The 19,256-nt window shown below is 40.2% G+C and overlaps 1 protein-coding gene across 1 annotated transcript in view; it reads left to right on the top strand.

Annotated features, from left to right (window-relative positions):
- Positions 1-19,256, top strand: part of LOC111528897 — a 102,044-nt gene that overhangs the window by 48,838 nt on the left and 33,950 nt on the right. Inside the window, exon 5 of the mRNA XM_031934010.1 lies at positions 6,495-6,605. Within this exon, the coding sequence (XP_031789870.1) occupies positions 6,495-6,605 (111 nt within the window). The remainder of the gene's footprint in view (positions 1-6,494; positions 6,606-19,256) is intronic.

Consider the following 19,256-nt stretch of genomic DNA (forward strand, 5'->3'; position numbering starts at 1 on the left):
CTGTTGTTTGTGGTTATATCCCCAGAACACAGGGGAACACCTGGCACAGTACAGATTTTCAACAATTATTTGTTGAATGAATGAATGGGTATTTCTCCCAAGAGTTCAAGCTGACAGTCCCAGGTTCTGCTCTCATTCATTCAGCGTGGGCTTCCTGACCATCCCAGAACCAGTCGTTTCCGGTAGGACAGGCATGGCGTTCAGTGGCCAGGCCTGAGTCGTGTCCCTGTGCTGGCCCCAGGTGGTAGAGTGAGCCCCCTTCATACTCCAAGGAGTGAGGTGTAGGGAAGGCAGTGACTGAAGATAATCGAATGGAGATTAAGACCGTGTAAAACAGAAGTTTTTATGTGGAAAAAGTAAGTTTTCACACTGACCATCACTGCTTATGTTCACTGTGAGTAAAGTGTGCTTTTCTGAAGCATTCCCTTTAGATAGCAATGCATGGATCCATTCAGATCCATAGCAAGATGGACTTTCAGTACCTGCTAAATAAAGGCTTTATGGAACCTCATGAAGACAGTGTTAAGGTACGTTAAGAACTGAAACGACGGGTGGTAAAATGGGGAGAACGGAATAACGCTGTATCCAGATGAACATCCAGACGGGGCCTGCAGAAGGTATGGGCACTGCCTTCCCTGTTTGTGATTTGATTCCCGAGGCCGTCCTCCCTACTGACTCAGTGTGTGGAACCAGAGAGAAGCCTGCTGTGGAGTTAGTGAATTTGACCTAATCAAGACAGTCTGAGAAAGAACAGGAATCATTTTTTTTTTTTAGAATGTATAAGTTTTCTATATCTCTATGATAACACAGTAACCAACTGTTGAACTCTTTACTAGTAGGCTTTGTGTTTTTCTGATAATTTGAAGCTGGTTAAGGTGCTGTCCTCTCATATTAGCAGTTCTGCGGCCCCTTCCCCTCTCCTTCCATCCTTAGGTTCCACCGACACAGTCATTAGCTCCTTTCACAGTGAGGAACAAGTGCAGCCACCGAGCACGGGCAGAGCCACAGCCTGGCAGAGTGGTTTAGCATCATGAAGCCCTTCTCAGAACGAATTGTGTATCTGTGCGGTTCAAAGTGGATGTTAATCCTATTTTCAGTGGAACTCTCCTGCATTTCCCCTAAAATGTCAAATATACAATTCCATGTAAACAGTGTGTTCGTTTCCTGTGGCCCTTGTGAAAAATGACCACTAACTGGCAGATTGAAACAACAATTTATTCTGTCATAGTCTGGAGACCAGAAGTTCCGCATCAGTATCCGTAGTCCAAATCAAGATGGGCCACACTCCCTCCGGAGGCTCTAGGGGGAGTTCCATTCTTTGTTTCTTCCGGCTTCCTGTGGTTGCCCGCATGCCTCGCCTTGTGGGTGCCTCACTCCAGCCTCTGCCTCCATCTCCACACCTTCTTCTCTTTTGTGTGGGGCTCTGTTCATCCTCACCTTTATCTCTCTTACAAGGACAGTTCTGATGGTATTTAAGACCCAGCCAGATAATTCAAGATAATTTCAACTTAGGGTCTTTGATCACATCTGGAGAACCTTACCTTCTAAAGTAACCTTCACAGGGTCCCGGGATTGGGGCATAGACGTATTTTTTGGGAGCCACTGTCAGCCTGTCCTAACACACGGTAAGACTCATCTCTGATAAAGGCATTCAGCCACAAGTGCAGTGTGATTTGGTCTTTTAATGAAGTCCTTTAATACTATAATGAATTCAGAGCTCCATCTAGAGATGCCAGAAGGTGTCCTTATTTGAATGTAAAGCTCCTCCCCATGGGGTCAGTTGTCTCCCCGCCTTTCAGCTTTTCCTATTTCCTCTGCAGATACGGACAAAACCTGTACATGTATCATCCATGCATTCTTTTTTTTTTTTTTTTCATTCTTCTCATCAGATCCCAAAGCAATGAATTGCTGTTTGAAAATGCATGGTTTATGTTTATCTTTTCCAGAAGCACTTTTATACACATCTCTACCCTAGTAGTGTTTGCTCTTTCAGTGGCTGGGTTTGTTCCTAAGCAATTAAGATGCTTCCCTATGTTTTGGAATAAATAGTAGTATCTAAGTGTTTTGCTCTTCTATTTATTTCCTGTAGTGGATATTTGCACATCTCCCTCCCATGTTAGATTCTGGACTTCTTGAACCTAGAACCATGTCTCTCTTTATGCCCCATAATGCTTTCCACATGGTAGGTGCTCAATACACTTTTATTAAATAAGTGCAAGAATTAATATACTCAAATGCTGTTTTGAAAAGTCTATCATCTCTGTCTTAGGTCAGGGCAAGTCCTCAAATTTATTTTTTAATCATTTCATATTCATGTGGTAAAAATTGTCTTAAACGAGCAGATCTGTGAATGCAATGTTGATTTATATACAGGAAGCCCATAGGCTAATTTTAATCTTCTGCTGTCTTTCATGAACATAATACTAAGAAATGGTTTCTGTCCCAAACCCTTCACAGGTAGCATGCTGGGAATCACAAAGCATGCTGGGAATCACAAAGCATGCTGGGAATACTTGTCAAGGAGAGGTGGGAAGCTAAGAGTGATGCCAGGCAGGGGTCAGGGGACAAATCAAGACCGTAGAGTGGGGAGGGAGGAACTTAGGCAGAACTAATCACCGAGACTAAATCAGCAAGCCTAGGGAAGTGCAGTGAGCCTAAAACTCTCTGGTCTACCATGCATCTTCAAGGTTGGTACTTGAGGTGGCTGCATGGAAGGTGGCAGGTGGGTTCCCCTATGGGTTTATCTCTACCTCTCTCTCAACCATTGTTGAGCCTTCAGCTGAGTCACCGCCCCATACTGTGTTTATTCTCTGCATTTTCCAAATGCTTTTCTTCTTCAAACCTGCAAGTTTTAGTATGAATCCAGCTGCTACCCAGTTCAGCACATGTGATTTTTAAGGAAGTCCACCATTGTTGAACAGGTATAAAATAACCCTGAATAAAACATTTTATATCATTTTCAACCATGATCTTCTAGGAGAACAATAATGTAAAATTCACCTATGTAGCAATGAATCTCTGCCTTTAGGTGGTGAGAATAAATATGAAATAATAAATACTTGTAACAGCACATTAAGACGCTGGAACCATCTATATTGAGCCAAGCACGTGGAAATATAGTGAATCTTAACCAGATTTCCAAATAAGCCGAGGAAGAGGGAGATCCAGCCCCTGTAACACTTGTGGGGTGCCCACCGTATTTTCCCTTCTGCATCTCAGTAGTGTGGAATTCTTTCTAGGAAGAAAGTATTCACAGAATTCAAAATGATAGGGAAAAAACAATAAACTTAGGTACTGGATATGTTCTTTTAGTTTATAAAATTTATTGCCTTTATTTTTTTTTTTTCTTTTAAGTTGGAGTCTCGCTCTGTTGCCCAGGCTGGAGTGTAGTGGCACCATCTTGGCTCACTGCAACCTCTGCCTTCCGGGTTCAAGCGATTCTCCTGCTTCAGCCTCCTGGGTAGCTATGACTACAGGCGCATGCCACCACACCCAGCTAATTTTTTGTATTTTTAGTAGAGATGGGGTTTCACCATATTAGCCAGGATGGTTGCAATCTCCTGACCTTGTGATCCACCTGCCTCAGCTTCCCAAGGTACTGAGATTACAGGTGTGAGCCACCGTGTCTGAATTTATTGCCTTTCTCAAGGGCAAGATTTATTCAAGCCTGTGCCAGAAATTTTCTTCATTACAAGGTGACCCTTTGGCAAACACATGCTATTGACTCTTGAATTTTCCAAAGGCGAAATGGAAAATTTCAGTAATTTTGTTTCCAGCTGTCTTTACAGATTTATATTTGGACCTTAATCCTATTGGAAATCATCTGAAACTCGTGAAACACACAACTGGAAAATTAATTAGGGAGAAACCAAGGGAAAGAATAGCAGTATTATCTATTACACCTATTTAGAACATTCTCTTGAGATCTGGTTATTATTTTTGTTAGAGATGTGAATCTGTGATAACAGCTCTAGGCCTCTTGTGTTTGGAATTTAATAAATTGTACTCACTAACTTAGGAAGATTAAGTTTAATTAATTTATTGGTTAATACTTCTCTTTTCCATATGTAGTAAATATTCAGTTGAAGTTTATTGAGCATGTGCTGTCTTTCAGATTCTGCTCACAAAGTTGGGAAAGACTTTATTGTGCCTTCAAGAGCTCATGATTCCACAGGGACAGTTAGACATGTCAGCCAGGACTCCCAGGGACAGGTGGAACGCCCAGTGCTGTTTTATGCATTGCATGATACTGCAGGACAGAGGCATCATGAGAACAGCTATCTTGCTTTTCTAATGTAAGAATAGATGTTACCCCAAAAATGTCAATATTGCTTTAGATGTCCTTGGATTTGTTTTATTCTTTCCCAGAAAAACCAAGAGGAAAAAACATCAGGCAGACAGGCTTAGGAGCCGCTCTTCCCTGAATGATGTCCTTCCTTCTTGGATCCTGCTCTGCCCACTCGGGGCCGTGTGGGACTTGTCTATAGATAGAGTAGAGCCTTAGTTGCCTTCTTGTATTTTAGCTTCTTCACAGTTTTAAAATGCCTTTTTAGAAAATGTAAGTAAAGTTCCTAGCCAGTTGGATTCGTATTTATCTATTTTTCTTAGTCTACTATGTAGCATATTTGCTGACATCTGAGAATCCTGACTACACAGTGTTATCCAGAGAGCGTGTGTGCTGTGGAAATCAAGAAAGCCTCCCTTGTGCCATAAATATTGAGGGGGACACTTTAAGGAAACCGTAGAGAAAGCAAACCTTTCTTAACAGCTCTGCACATTTCATTGGCTTCTTGCTGTGTGAAAATATGGGGCGCTCTTCATGCTAATGATGTTAAATGCAATTTCTTAACTAGATTATGCTGCTCTTTATGTGGAAAAAATCCCAGCGTCTGACTCACCTATATAAATGGAATGTTGTCACTTATAGGGAATATATAGAAAGATGTTTCTATATCAGATACTCTGAATGTTTTACCAAGCAATGAAATACTGTTCTCCCTATTGTAGAATAGACGCTTCACAATGAGTTATTGAGTTTTTCTTTCGTCATGTCTTAAAGGCATGTCACTGTCTTAATGGCAATGCATGCTTTTAGAAAAAGCAGTTATAATTCCAGTATTTCTTTATGAAATGATATTCACTAGGCAAATTATGTGCACTTAATTCTCTGTTGTTGCAGTATCATGTACTCAACCAAACAAATCAGGAGAGACCCTGAATTACCTCTTATCTATCTCACTGAACATAGTTGACATTTTGCTGAGTCGTAGGAATCTAGTTAATTCTGGTTGCTTTCTTTCTGTGACTTAACAAGTTGCTCACAAAGAAAAAAAGTGTATACAAAATATGCAGTTCAGAATCATCTAATGATATTTTCAAGGTGTAACATTCCTTTTCACAAGAAATATCCTAATGTGTGACAGAAAATTTATGTCTAACATTATTAGATCAATAACCATGCTAGAAGAGGTACCCTTTTTATGAGAAAATATATGACATGCCTGAAAGTACAATGATTACAGGATTGGACTGCGGGACTCAGAGGTAACCTTTGGGGTGCTTCTGTTACCCATGGTTACACATGGGAACAGAGCTACCCAAGGTGGGAATGGTCCCAGGGACTTCTCAAGTTTGATGGTGGGGAACACCAGGAGCAGGAGAGCTCTGACGGTCCTTATGGTCTTATGACAAATAAGGTGATATGAGTCAAACACTACTTAACCCCCAGCAATTCTTCTAGAACAGAGCTGAAGCAATAGTCACCCTGAGGTGAGGGTGACATGCAGGGGTTCTTGGGTTGGAAAGGGCAGGGCAAGTTCCTGCAGTGCTCAAGTTATCAGGCAGAAAGGAGGAGCCTCCGTCTCCTGTAGGCAAATGTCCCCCAGTGATTCCCTGTGAAGAGGTGTGCAGAGTGGGCTTTACTCAGTTCATCGCTGCGGGTGTTGCCTTTCCTGGGTCCTGGCTTCACGCAGGTAACTCTGATCTGAATACCTGGTACACCTCACCTGTCTCATCCCCCACAGGTTCTGTGCAGGGGCACTGTGAGAATTTCTAGCCGCTCTTGAGGTTTGGGCACAGAATTCACACTACCTCTGTGTGTATGTACCTAAAGAACCTAAGCATCCAATTGAGTTTAAAGTCATGTTGGATGGGTGGTGCACCCAGACATCCTGCAGAATGGAGAAAATGTGGGACGTTAGGGAACTTTGAGGGCTAATGGACCTGTTTTGTGCCTTCATTATGGTGGAGGTTACATGGCTGAATGCATTTGTCAAAACAAATAGAGCTGTACGCTTTTAAAAAATTAAATACATTCTCTGGAATTTTACTCTGTGTAAATTATAGTGCAATGTAAATTTTAAAAATTTGAAAGAATTAAAAATGGAGTGATGATCGCCATACATCCTAGAATATATTCATATATATTTTTGGACTATTATTTCTCCCAGGCTGCAATCTGCGTGTTAACCATATCACGGTATTTTTCCCGGCAGCTGACTGTGATGCCCCACTGGCCTCTGCCTTGCCTAGGTCATCCTTCAGCAGCTCCTCAGAGCTGTCCAGCAGCCACGGCCCTGGGTTTTCGAGGCTCAATCGAAGAGATGGTGAGTCTGCCCTTTTCCTTGTATTGCTACTTGGTGACTCTCATTGGATTTTCATTTAACAAAATAATTATAATTGATTAATACTTTGCAGAAGGAAGTAAAATTCCGAATAAGCATATTTGTTCACATTTGAAACTCCAAGAATGTATTTGACAGGAATAAATTGATCACTTCGGCTTCCTGGTCCTGCCAGGTCTCCCTTGGTACAATCTTTGTGTGCCTTGAGTAAGTCACACCTGACTTTGTCAGTGTTTGAACTCTTTGTATATCCCTTGCAATATCTGAGTATTATTTGTGAAAGGCCTTAGATTCTGCCATGTCCTTTTTTTTTTTTTTTAAGTTGGATTCTTTTTTTCTGCCACAGTATACATTTTGTTGTCCCGGATTATTTAATTATTCCTATTTGGATGAGAAAATTGGCAAAGTAAAGAAGCGTTTAAAAAGATTTTCATGTTTTAACTACAACTCTTAGTTTATTTCTTATTATGGCGGACTTGATTCTCTCTTTAGCATCTACTGTAGAGAAGTAAGCATGTGATGGTTTATTCATGCTCCACTGTGACAATTCCATTCATAGTTGTAAACATATCTCATGAGGACTGTGTTTCTTTTACATATGCTTTAGCAGAAGTGCAGAAAATTGATTGTGGTCTTGCTGTGTAAATTAGAGGGAACTTTAAACACCAAATATATCGTGATGAGGAATCGTCCTGGCATTTTCTGAGCACAAACTCAAGTGGAACTTCTTAGAATAAATTCTCAGAGGAAATTATATTTACACTATTAATAAAATGCATTTGTAGGCATATATTAAAAAATTCAAAAGTGTACACTGTATTTTATGTAATTATGCTTTTGTTTTTTCTTATTGACCTTGTTCTTTTCTTTTTTTTTTTTTAATTTTTTTTTTTTGAGATGGAATCTCGCTCTGTCACCCAGGCTGGAGTGCAGTGGCATGATCTTGGCTCACTGCAAGCTCCACCTCCTGGGTTCACGCCATTCTCCTGCCTCAGCCTCCCGAGTAGCTGGGACTACAAGCACCCACCACCACGCAAGGCTAATTTTTCGTATTTTTTTTTTTTTTTTTTTAGTAGAGATGGATTTCACCGTGTTAGCCAATATGGTCTCCATCTCCTGACCCCTCGATCCCCCCCCTTCCGCCACCCTGAGTGTTGTGGTTGCGGGGGCCACCCCCCCCACCCTGTGTCTTTTTTTTTTTTTTTTTTTTTTTTAACTCCCTGTTGCATTTCTTGGTGTTTTCTGTATTTAAGCACATTTAATGCATTGTACATTGGACCAAATAAATATGTTCTGGCAATCGTTATAGGCAGTATGGTTATGAAACATGAGCAACATAAGTTTTCATTTTTCTTTTTATTTTTCTTAAGTCTGTGATTTCATTTGTTGCAAAGATTTGGGCTCTGTTTTGTTACTTTAGATTTTATTCCTGCAGAGCCTCAGTGGATGGTCTTTATCATTGAAACAGTGACTAAGCCTGGGCACAGGGGATAAAGGAAAACAAGGGTAGTCTCAAGCCATAGCTCTTCTTGATGTCAAATCATGTTTTGTCCTAAAGTACATGACTGTGGCACTCTTTATCATAGGGATCATTTTTATTCTTAGTTCATGTTCTTGTAACTCATCATGCAAAAAAGCATGATATCAATCTTAATAAAATTTATTTTCATGTTAATGAAGTTAGAAAAACAGGTCTATTTTATTACTTTAGCTAGCTACCAACTGAGTTTATTACAAATTCATTGTTGTTGCTTTTTTTAATTGGTTTTGACTTTTTTCTTCTCCCTCATGGTAGCCTGCAGTATTCATCCACGGAGTTCCAAATTGGGAGTGATTTATTGAAGGCTATAGATTATCTCTAGTGTTTTAATATCCTTTATTAGTTTCAGAATGGTCTATGGAAGAGTGGCTGAACAAATGTTCTGATCATAAATAATTAAACTAACAAATAATGACCCCCGTCTCAGACATAAAAGCCTTTCTCCAGTGGAGTGACAAGACCTCAGAGCTGAAAATTAGCAGGCAGAAAACAAGTAGTTTCCCAGTTGTGCAGCCCAGTGCCTTGTACCAATGTGATGGGAAGATGCCATGGAAACAGCTCAAACCTTAGCCTGAGGGGTGAGAGGGGAAGAAGGTAGCTATGCATCCCATCTGGCCCAGTGTGAGGGATCAAAATGGACTTTTTGGAGGTGTCTTTCTTCACGCCTCTTGGATACCACACGTAAACTAATTCTTCCATGCCACTAAATGATGAACCCATAGGCCAAACAAGTTAATGCACTTTTATAAGGAACTATTTAATTCCCTTTAATGGGGAACACTCAATTTTTCCACCGAAGGTTTCATAAGTTATGAAGCATAATCCAGAATTACTTTCAACTTGCAAAAATGCACTGTCATGAATATTGCACACATGGGATTGTAACTAAGTAAATATGTTTTTGCTTTCCACATCTTCATAGTTAGAATTTCAGTACAGCCTGTAACATGGTATTGGCTCATTTGAGGGTAAAGTGACCTGTTGTAATTCTTTTTTTTTTTTTTTTGAGGTGGAGTCTTACCCTGTTGCCAGGCTGGAGTGCAGTGGCGCAATCTTGGCTCACTGCAACCTCTGCCTCCCGGGCTCAAGTGATTCTCCTGCCTCAGCGTCCCAAGTAGCTGGGACTACAGGTGCCCGCTACCACGCCCAGCTAATTTTTGTATTTTCAGTAGAGACGGGCTTTCACCATACTGGCCAGGATGGTCTCAATCTCCTGACCTTGTGACCCACCCGCCTTGGCCTCCCAAAGTGCTGGGATTATAGGCGTGAACCACCATGCCTGGCCAACCTGTTGCAAATTTAAGAGACTAAGGGTCAGTGTGCATTTCTACACCTTTCACATTGCATCACTTGAAGCTAAGAAGAACTCTGTGGTATATTACATGTAAAAATAAGATGTGCCATTGAAACCATTTAATTATTTTAAAATATGTTTGTTATTCCTTTTTCTGTAACTTCTTCTGACACTAATTGAAAATTTCACCTGCCTGTCTCTGTAGACTCCACCTCTGAGTGGAGTCTGACAGCTGTCTGACAGCTTTGAAGAGAGCAGTGGATCTCCCAGCACGGAGGTTGAGATCTGAGAATGGACAGACTGCCTGCTCAAGTGGGTCCCTGACCCCTGAGTAGCCTAACTGGGAGACATCCCCCACTAGGTGCAGACCGACACCTCACACTTCACATGGCGGGGTACACCCCTGAGACGAAGCTTCCAGAGCAAGAATCAGACAGCAGCACTCACTGTTCAACAATATTCTATCTTCTGCAGCCTCTGCTGCTGATACCCAGGCAAACAGGGTCTGGAGTGGACCTCAGGAAATCTCCCACAGACCTACAGCTGAGGGTCCTGACTGTTAGGAGGAAAACTAACAAGCAGAAAGGACACCCACACCAAAACCCCATCAGTACATCACCAGCATCAAAGACCAAAGGCAGATAAAACCACAAATATGGGGAAAAAGCAGGACAGAAAAGCTGGAAATTCAAAAAATCAGAGCTCATCTCCCCCTCCAAAGGAATGCAGCTCATCGCCAGCAATGGAACAAAGCTGGATGGAGAATGATGAGTTGAGAGGAGAAGGCTTCAGTCCATCAAACTTCTCATAGCTAAACGAGGAATTACGTACCCAGGGCAAAGAAACTAAAAATCTTGAAAAAAGAATGGAAGAATGGATAACTAGAATAATCAATGCAGAGAAGGCCATAAACGAACTGACAGAGATAAAAACCATGACACGAGAAATATGTGACAAATGCACAAGCTTCAGTAACCGACTCAATCAACTGGAAGAAAGAGTATCAATGATTGAAGATCAAATGAATGAAATGAAGCGAGAGGAGAAGTCTAGAGAAAAAAAGGAAAAAGAAATGCACAAAGCCTCCAAGAAGTATGGGATTATGTGAAAAGACCAAATCTATGTCTGATTGGTGTGCCTGAAAGTGAGGGGGAAAATGGAACCAAGTTGGAAAACACTCTTCAGGATATCATCCAGGAGAACTTCCCCAACCTAGTAAGGCAGGCCAACATTCAAATTCAGGAAATACAAAGAATGCCACAAAGATACTCCTCGAGAAGAGCAACTCCAAGACACATAATAGTCATATTCACCAAAGTTGAAATGAAAGAAAAATGAAGCCAGAGAGAAAGGTTGGGTTACCCACAAAAGGAAGCCCATTAGACTAACAGCGGATCTCTCGGCAGAAACTCTACAAGCCAGAAGAGAGTGGGGGCCAATATTCAACATTCTTGAAGAAAAGAATTTTCAACCCAGAATTTCATATCCAGCTAAACTAAGTTTCATCAGTGAAGGAGAAATAAAATCCTTTACAGATAAGCAAATGCTTAAGAGATTTTGTCACCACCAGGCCTGCCATACAAGAGACCCTGAAGGAAGCACTAAACATGGAAAGGAACAACCAGTACCAGCCACTGCAAAAACATGCCAAAATGTAAAGACCATCGAGCCTAGGAAGAAACTGCATCAACTAACGAGCAAAATAACCAGTTAATATCATACTGGCAGGATCAAATTCACACATAACAATATTAACCTTAAATGTAAATGGACTAAATGCTCCAATTAAAAGACACAGACTGGCAAACTGGATAAAGAGTCAAGACCCATCAGTTTGCTGTATTCAGGGGACCCATCTCACATGCAGAGACATACATAGGCTCAAAATAAAGGGATGGAGGAAGATCTGCCAAGCGAATGGAGAACAAAAAAAAGCAGGGGTTGCAATCCTAGTCTCTGATAAAACAGACTTTAAACCATCAAAGATCAAAAGAGACAAAGAAGGCCATTACATAATGGTAAAGGGATCAATTCAACAGGAAGAGCTGACTATCCTAAATATATATGCACCTAATACATGAGCACCCAGATTCATAAAGCAAGTCCTTAGAGACTTACAAAGAGACTTAGACTCCCATACAATAAAATTGGGAGGCTTCAACACCCCACTGTCAATATTAGACAGATCAATGAGATAGAAAGTTAACAAGGATATCCAGGAATTGAACTCAACCCTGCACCAAGCGGACCTAATAGACATCTACAGAACTGTCCACCCCAAATCAACAGAATATATATTCTTCTCAACACCACATCACACTTATTCCAAAATTGACCACATAATTGGAAGTAAAGCACTCCTCAGCAAACGTAAAAGAACAGAAATTATGATAAACTGTCTCTCAGACCACAGTGCAATCAAACTAGAACTCAGGACTAAGAAAATCAATCAAAACCACTCGACTACATGGAAACTGAACAACCTGCTCCTGAATGACTACTGGGTACATAAAGAAATGAAAGCAGAAATAAAGATGTTCTTTGAAACCAGTGAGAACAAAGATACAACATACCAGAATCTCTGGGACACATTTAAAGCAGTGTGTAGAGGGAAATTTATAGCACTAAATGCTCATAAGAGAAAACTGGAAAGATCTAAAATTGACACCCTAACATCACAATTAAAAGTACTAGAGAAACGAGCAAACACATTCATGCTAGCAGAAGGCAAGAAATAATTAAGATCAGAGCAGAACTGAAGGAGATAGAGACACGAAAAACCCTCCAAAAGATCAACAAAATTGATAGACCGCTAGCAAGACTAATAAAGAAGAAAGGAGAGAAGAATCAAATAGATGCGATACAAAATGATAAAGGGGATATCACCACTGACCCCACAGAAATACAAACTACCATCAGAGAATACTATAAACACCTCTATGCAAATAAACTAGAAAACCTAGAAGAAATGGATAATTTCCTGGACACTTAACACTCTCCCAAGACTAAACCAGGAAGAAGTTGAATCCCTGAATAGACCAATAGCAGGCTCTGAAATTGAGGCAATAATTAATAGCCTACCAACCAAAAAAAGTCCAGGACCAGACAGATTCCCAGCCGAATTCTACTGGAGATACAAGGAGGAGCTGGTACCATTCCTTCTGAAACGATTCCAATCAATGGAGAAAGAGGGAATCCTCCCTAACTCATTTTATGAGGCCAACATCATCCTGATACCAAAGCCTGGCAGAGACACAACAAAAAAAGAGAATTTTAGACCAATATCCCTGAAGAACATCTATGCAAAAATCCTCAATAAAATACTGGCAAACCGAATCCAGCAGTACATCAAAAAGCTTATCCACCACAATCAAGTGGGCTTCATCCCTGGGATGCAAGGCTGGTTCAACATACGCAAATCAATAAACGTAATCCAACATATAAACAGAACCAAAGACAAAAACCACATGATTATCTCAATAGATGGATAAAAGTACTTTGACAAAATTCAACAGCCCTTTATGCTAAAAACTCTCAATAAATTTGGTAGTGATGGAACATTTCTCAAAATAATAAGAGCTATTTATGACACACCCACAGCCAATGTCATACTGAATGGGCAAAAACTGGAAGCATTCCCTTTGAAAACTGGCATAAGACAGGGATGCCCTCTCTTACCACTCCTATTCAACATAGTGTTGGAAGTTCTGGCTAGGGCAATCAGGCAAGAGAAAGAAATAGAGAGTATTCAGTTAGGAAAAGAAGAAGTCAAATTGTCCCTGTTTGCAGATGACATGATTGTATATTTAGAAAACCCCATCATCTCAGCCCCAAATCTCCTTAAGCTGATAAGCAACTTCAGCAAAGTCTCAGGATACAAAATTAGTATGCAAAAATCACAAGCATTCTTATACACTAGTAACAGACAAACAGACAGCCAAATCATGAATGAACTTCCATTCACAACTGCTTCAAAGAGAATAAAATACCAAGGAATCCAACTTATAAGGGATGTAAAGGACCTCTTCAAGGAGAACTACAAACCACTGCTCAGTGAAATAAAAGAGGACACAAACAAATGGAAGAACATACCACGCTCATGGATAGCATGATTATAAATCATGCTGCTATGAGAATCAATATTGTGAAAATGGCCATACTGCCCAATGTAATTTACAGATTCAATGCCATCCCCATCAAGCTACCAATGAGTTTCTTCACAGAATTGGAAAAAACTGCTTTAAAGTTCATATGGAACCAAAAAAGAGCCCGCATTGCCAAGACAATCCTAAGTCAAAAGAACAAAGCTGGAGGCATCAAGCTACTTGACTTCAAACTATACTACAAGGCTACAGTAACCAAAACAGCATGGTACTGGTACCAAAACAGAGATATAGACCAATGGAACAGAACTGAGTCCTCAGAAATAATACCACACATCTACAGCCATCTGATCTTTAACAAACCTGACAAAAACAAGAAATGGGGAAAGGATTCCCTATTTAATAAATGGTGCTGGGAAAATTGGCTAGCCATTAGTAGAAAGCTGAAACTGGATCCTTTCCTTACTCCTTATACAAAAATTAATTCAAGTTGGATTAGAGACTTAAATGTTAGACCTAAAACCATAAAAACCCTGGAAAAAAACCTAGGTAATACCATACAGGACATAGGCATGGGCAAGGACTTCATGTCCTAAACACCAAAAGCAACAACAACAAAAGCCAAAATTGACAAATGGGATCTAATTAAACTAAAGAGCTTCTGCACAGCAAAAGAAACTACCATCAGAGTGAAGAGGCAACCTACAGAATGGGAGAAAATTTTTGCAATCTACTCATCTGACAAAGGGCTAATATCCAGAACCTACAAAGGACTCAAACAAATTTACGAGAAAAAAAACAACCCCATCAAAAAGTGGGCAAAGGATATTAACAGACGTTTCTCAAAAGAAGACATGCATACAGCCAACAGACACATGAAAAAATGCTCATCATCACTGGCCATCAGAGAAATGCAAATCAAAACCACAGTGAAATACCATGTCACACCAGTTAGAATGGCAATCATTAAAAAGTCAGGAAACAACAGGTGTTGGAGAGGATGTGGAGAAATAGGAACACTTTTACACTTTTGGTGGGATTGTAAACTGGTTCAACCATTGTGGAAAACAGTATGGCGATTCCTCAAGGATCTAGAACTAGAAATACCATATGACCCAGCCATCCCATTACTGGGGATATACCCAAAGGATTATAAATCATGCTGCTATAAAGACACATGCACACGTATGTTTATTGCGGCACTATTCACAATAGCAAAGACTTGGCATCAACCCAAATGTCCATCAGTGACAGACTGGATTAAGAAAATGTGGCACATATACACCATGGAATACTATGCAGCCATAAAAATGGATGAGTTCGTGTCCTTTGTAGAGATATGCATGTAGCTGGAAACCATCATTTTCAGCAAACTGTCGCAAGAACAGAAAACCAAACACCGCATGTTCTCTCTCATGGGTGGGAACTGAACAATGAGATCACTTGGACTCTGAAAGGGGAACATCACACACCAGAGCCTATTTGGGGAGGGGGCAAGGGGGAGAGATGGCATTGAGAGTTATACCTGATGTAAATGACGAGTTGATGGGTGCTGACGAGTTGGTGGGTGCAACACACCAACATGGCACAAGTATACATATGTAACAAACCTGCACGTTGTGCACATGTACCCCAGAACTTAAAGTATAATAATAAAAAAAAAGAAAATTTCAGAAAATTGACAATTTTAAATTATTTTAAATTAATATAAATGTTTATGATAATTCAAATGATACACTAGCACATAGTGAATTCTTAACATTTTAAAATAAATAATGATCTATATTAGGAAATGAAATCTTTATATGATATATACATGCAATTGTAGAACTTTGCTTTCTCCATGATCAATAATTGGCTTTCAGAGGCAACTTAATTATGCAATGATTAGTTTTATTATACTTTACAATAAATGGATCAATGCTTTGTTTAGTTGACAAATATAGACATTGGTGAATTAGTTTTACCTTTTTCCTTAGGCCTGTCTGCTCATGTGCTTATAGCTGTGTCTGTGTCAAATGAATTTGTGAAAATATAATCTCTTATTTTAGACAATTTCAACAATTAATAAACACTGTGAAGTTATTATTCCATGACTGAGATGAAAACCCAGCCGTTTTGGGGTATCATTCACATGCTGGCTAAAGAGATACATTTATTTGTGCATTTGCTGCTCTGTGTCTCCTCTACATATATTATATTAGCAGTTTCAGTTTAAAGTTTATTTTTTTGTAATTCTGATTGCTTGCTTCTTATGCTGGTTGTCATATGAATATGCCTTTCTAAGATGAGGATAAAACACTCTTCTTGGTGTTTTCTTGCAGTCCTATCTTGGGTTATTTTTAATCAAAATGCCAGGCTGAGGTCAACTGATTGTAATTTGTTTATAAGGAAAAAAATGGAAGGTGACCTGAAGAATTTTCTCCCCCTCCCTTTACCAGAAAGTATTTATTCTTATTTTGAAATGAGAGATTCCTTCAGAATTTCCCGAGATCAAAGAGGGCTATCTCACTGACCCCTAAGACCCCGTTGTCTTCATCTGTAACTTGGCTAGTCTTGTCCAAAAGAGGCCCCCTGTGGGTTAGAATTGCATTTAGTTTTAAAGACACAATTATGCAGAAAGTGCTTCTTCCATCTTATTAAAATTTCAAAGTTAGAAGAAAAGGCGTCTGAAGTTTCCGAGTAGAACTATAAAGACCTAGTGTTTTTAGGATCCCCATAAGTAAGCATTCTAGCATCAGGGAGAATTTGCTGGTTGCTCATTGAATGTTGTCTTGGCCACTCACAGACCAGCACATGATGAGTGTAAAATAAACTCTTTGGTCTAAAGAGAAAAAAACATAAGACTCTGGAGCTGTCAACATGTCTACTGACCCCAGCTGGAACGCTTTAGTTATTGTGTCACCTAGTTAAGTTTTAGGATTTCCCTCCCCACTTATAAGTTTGCCACCTCAGGCTAAAGAAATACGGGATATTAAGGAGAATTAGTAAGAGAGAAAGGGCAAGAATTTGGAAATGCAAAACCTAGACAAGGTGAAGATGATTAACTGGAGTCGGGGAGGAATTAACAGCATATTAATATCAACATCATTATGGCCTGCACCCATCTATCGTGCTCTCTAGTGTTGTATCCAAGGTCCTCAGATGGTCACTGTCTTATTATATCCCTGATCACACTAGCTTCACCAGACTTTCAGGGCACCCAGGAGCTACATCTCTTAGACAGCAGAAAATTAAGATAATGGAAAACAATAATAAGTTATGACAGTGTGTGAAAAACATGAAAAAGATTTTATATTCTCTCATGATAGATGTAATTCAAGATGCTGCTGCAATAAATTAAAATATATATATATGCTTTTTTGCAAGGGTAACCCATGTGTTTTCATGGTCTAACGAAGTTAGGCAGCATTGTTATTCGTGGCTTGACACCTCTACAGTTGCTCCTTGTTAAAGTCACAAAGTGAATGTACAATAGCTAACCATGCGTTAGACCCAAGGAGACTTTGAGAATTTTTTCAAGGGGCCTTCACTAATGAAGCAAGCTGTCTTCTTTGGGGATCTATAAGCAGCAAAGATAAACATTGCGTTAGACATTTCTGTTGGAGTGGCGTAAAACACATGGATTACTTAGTGCTTCAGGGGGGTTTAAATACTTGGAAACAATGCAGTGAACACAGAGATATTACTGCGAAGAACATTTCAGCAAATGAAATTACAAAATGGATGAAACCAAAGAAGTGTCTCATTGTTTATAGCTTCTCACCTGAAGAGATTTAACTCTATGGGTGGACCTCATCAACGTTCGGAACTTTCTTTCCGTAGAATTTCAGGACTTTCTCGGAAGACGCATGACAGATGCATGCCATTGTCACTGGTGTGGGTCACTGTGGAAACTGCCCTAGTGAGGCCATTATGCTGCCTACTTGTGATATCTGGTTGTGAGTTGATGACAATATTGTATAGAAAATAGACACTCAAGCTGTTGAAAAAGTTTACAGGTGGACATCAGTTATCACTTAGAACTCTTCTCTCAGTTTTCTGAGTGAATGAAAATTGTGTTTAAAAAGATACTTTCTGCCTCATTTCTTCTCCAGCTATTTTGAAAAAGTTCAGGTACTGATTTCTTAGGAAAAGAGGAATGCAGGGAAACTAGAGGCAGGAATTTGTGCTGCACACAACCTAGCCACGACTCTGGGTGTGCCAGCCCTTCAGATCATAGAATATGATAGAATTCTATTGGAGTATGTAATTTTTAGATTTGTACTTAGCCGTTGTTACTAAATTTCAGAAAGTTCCTGCTTTATGGAGATGAATCAGTGACTCTAAATTGTTCTTTGAGGTATAAAAACAAAGGTAGTAACAGAAATACAAATTTCACAGTCTGGACTAGAAAACATTGCTAGTGACCACAACTCAAATACAAATATAAAAAGTATCTTTATTAACCTGGGGTAAAAGCCTCTCTGCGTGGGACAGTTTTACCCAGGGACCGAACACGCGGTGTGGGATGAATGTTTGAAACCTGGAACTTACTCGGACCCGCGAATCCCCGTTTGCCCTGCCTGCTGTGCACTCAGCACCAGACAGGGACGTGATGTTGTCAGTATTTTCAGTTTTCAAACAAAACTGGGATCGTCTAATATTTTCTGGAATAACCATAGAATAATGTTTTCCAGTGTGAACTTGGTGAATTTTATGAATGAAAGAGAAGCAGATACTGGATCCACACAGCCATCGTTGAAAGTGGCACACGTAACAGAAAAACTAATGTGCAGGGCTGGGCACGGTGGCTCACACCTGTAATCCCAGCACTTTGGGAGGCTGAGGTGGTTGGATCACCTTGAGCCCAGGAATTGGAGACCAGCCTGGGCAACGTCAAAACCCTGTCTCTATTAAAAAAAGAAAGAAAAAGAGTTTCATGCCACTGTTACGGCCTAGGAGTGTCTAAAATCCATCACAAAGTTAGTATTTTTGCTTGGAGGGGCAAGTAGAATGAGCTTTTGGAAAGTTTCTTTAACAATTCTTTGATCTAGTAATTCCTGAAAACCTTTGAGGCTGGTGAAAATACTTTTTCATGTAAGGATGAATCATTCTGTGAGTCCTGGTGCAAGTCAGCCAGAAACTCACGATGGGAACTTTTGGACTAAGGAATGGAAGGATATGAGGTTTAAAATGGAAATAAAAACTTTCTTCACGACACTGATAATTCCTTTAAAGGCAGTTTCTGTGTGGGATGACCTGTACAATTAACATAAATGACCCTGGATTCAAAGCTCACTGAAATTTTTAGCCAGTGCCGTCAGACCTCAGTCTTTGCTCGTAACTCAGATTGTCTTGAGTCTTATGTGTAGAGAAAAGGGGATCATTGCAGAGACTATGAACCGAGGCATTAATCTTCACTTCTGAAGTCCAAAAGTATCTCTTGGGTCTGAGGCAGAAAAAGTTTGAAAGGGAATTGAGCAGGCTAAAGGTGTTTCAACTTTTCTGCCATCCCACAGACTAGGAACCCTCAGCAGGACTGCACGATGGGATGTGTAGGGACATAGGGACTGCCCTGAAGCTCTGCTGTCAAGCGGAGCCCTGCTGGTGGTGGCTTAATGGAAGCCTTCACTGAAGCTCAGGGATCTCAGTGTGTAGTGGAAAGGAGCCAGCCAGCCTCCAAGAGCAGCCTGCACGGCATCCTGATTGTGGTG

This window comes from Piliocolobus tephrosceles, chromosome 14, assembly GCF_002776525.5.
Source record: "Piliocolobus tephrosceles isolate RC106 chromosome 14, ASM277652v3, whole genome shotgun sequence".
Classification (NCBI taxonomy): Eukaryota; Metazoa; Chordata; class Mammalia; order Primates; family Cercopithecidae; genus Piliocolobus; species Piliocolobus tephrosceles.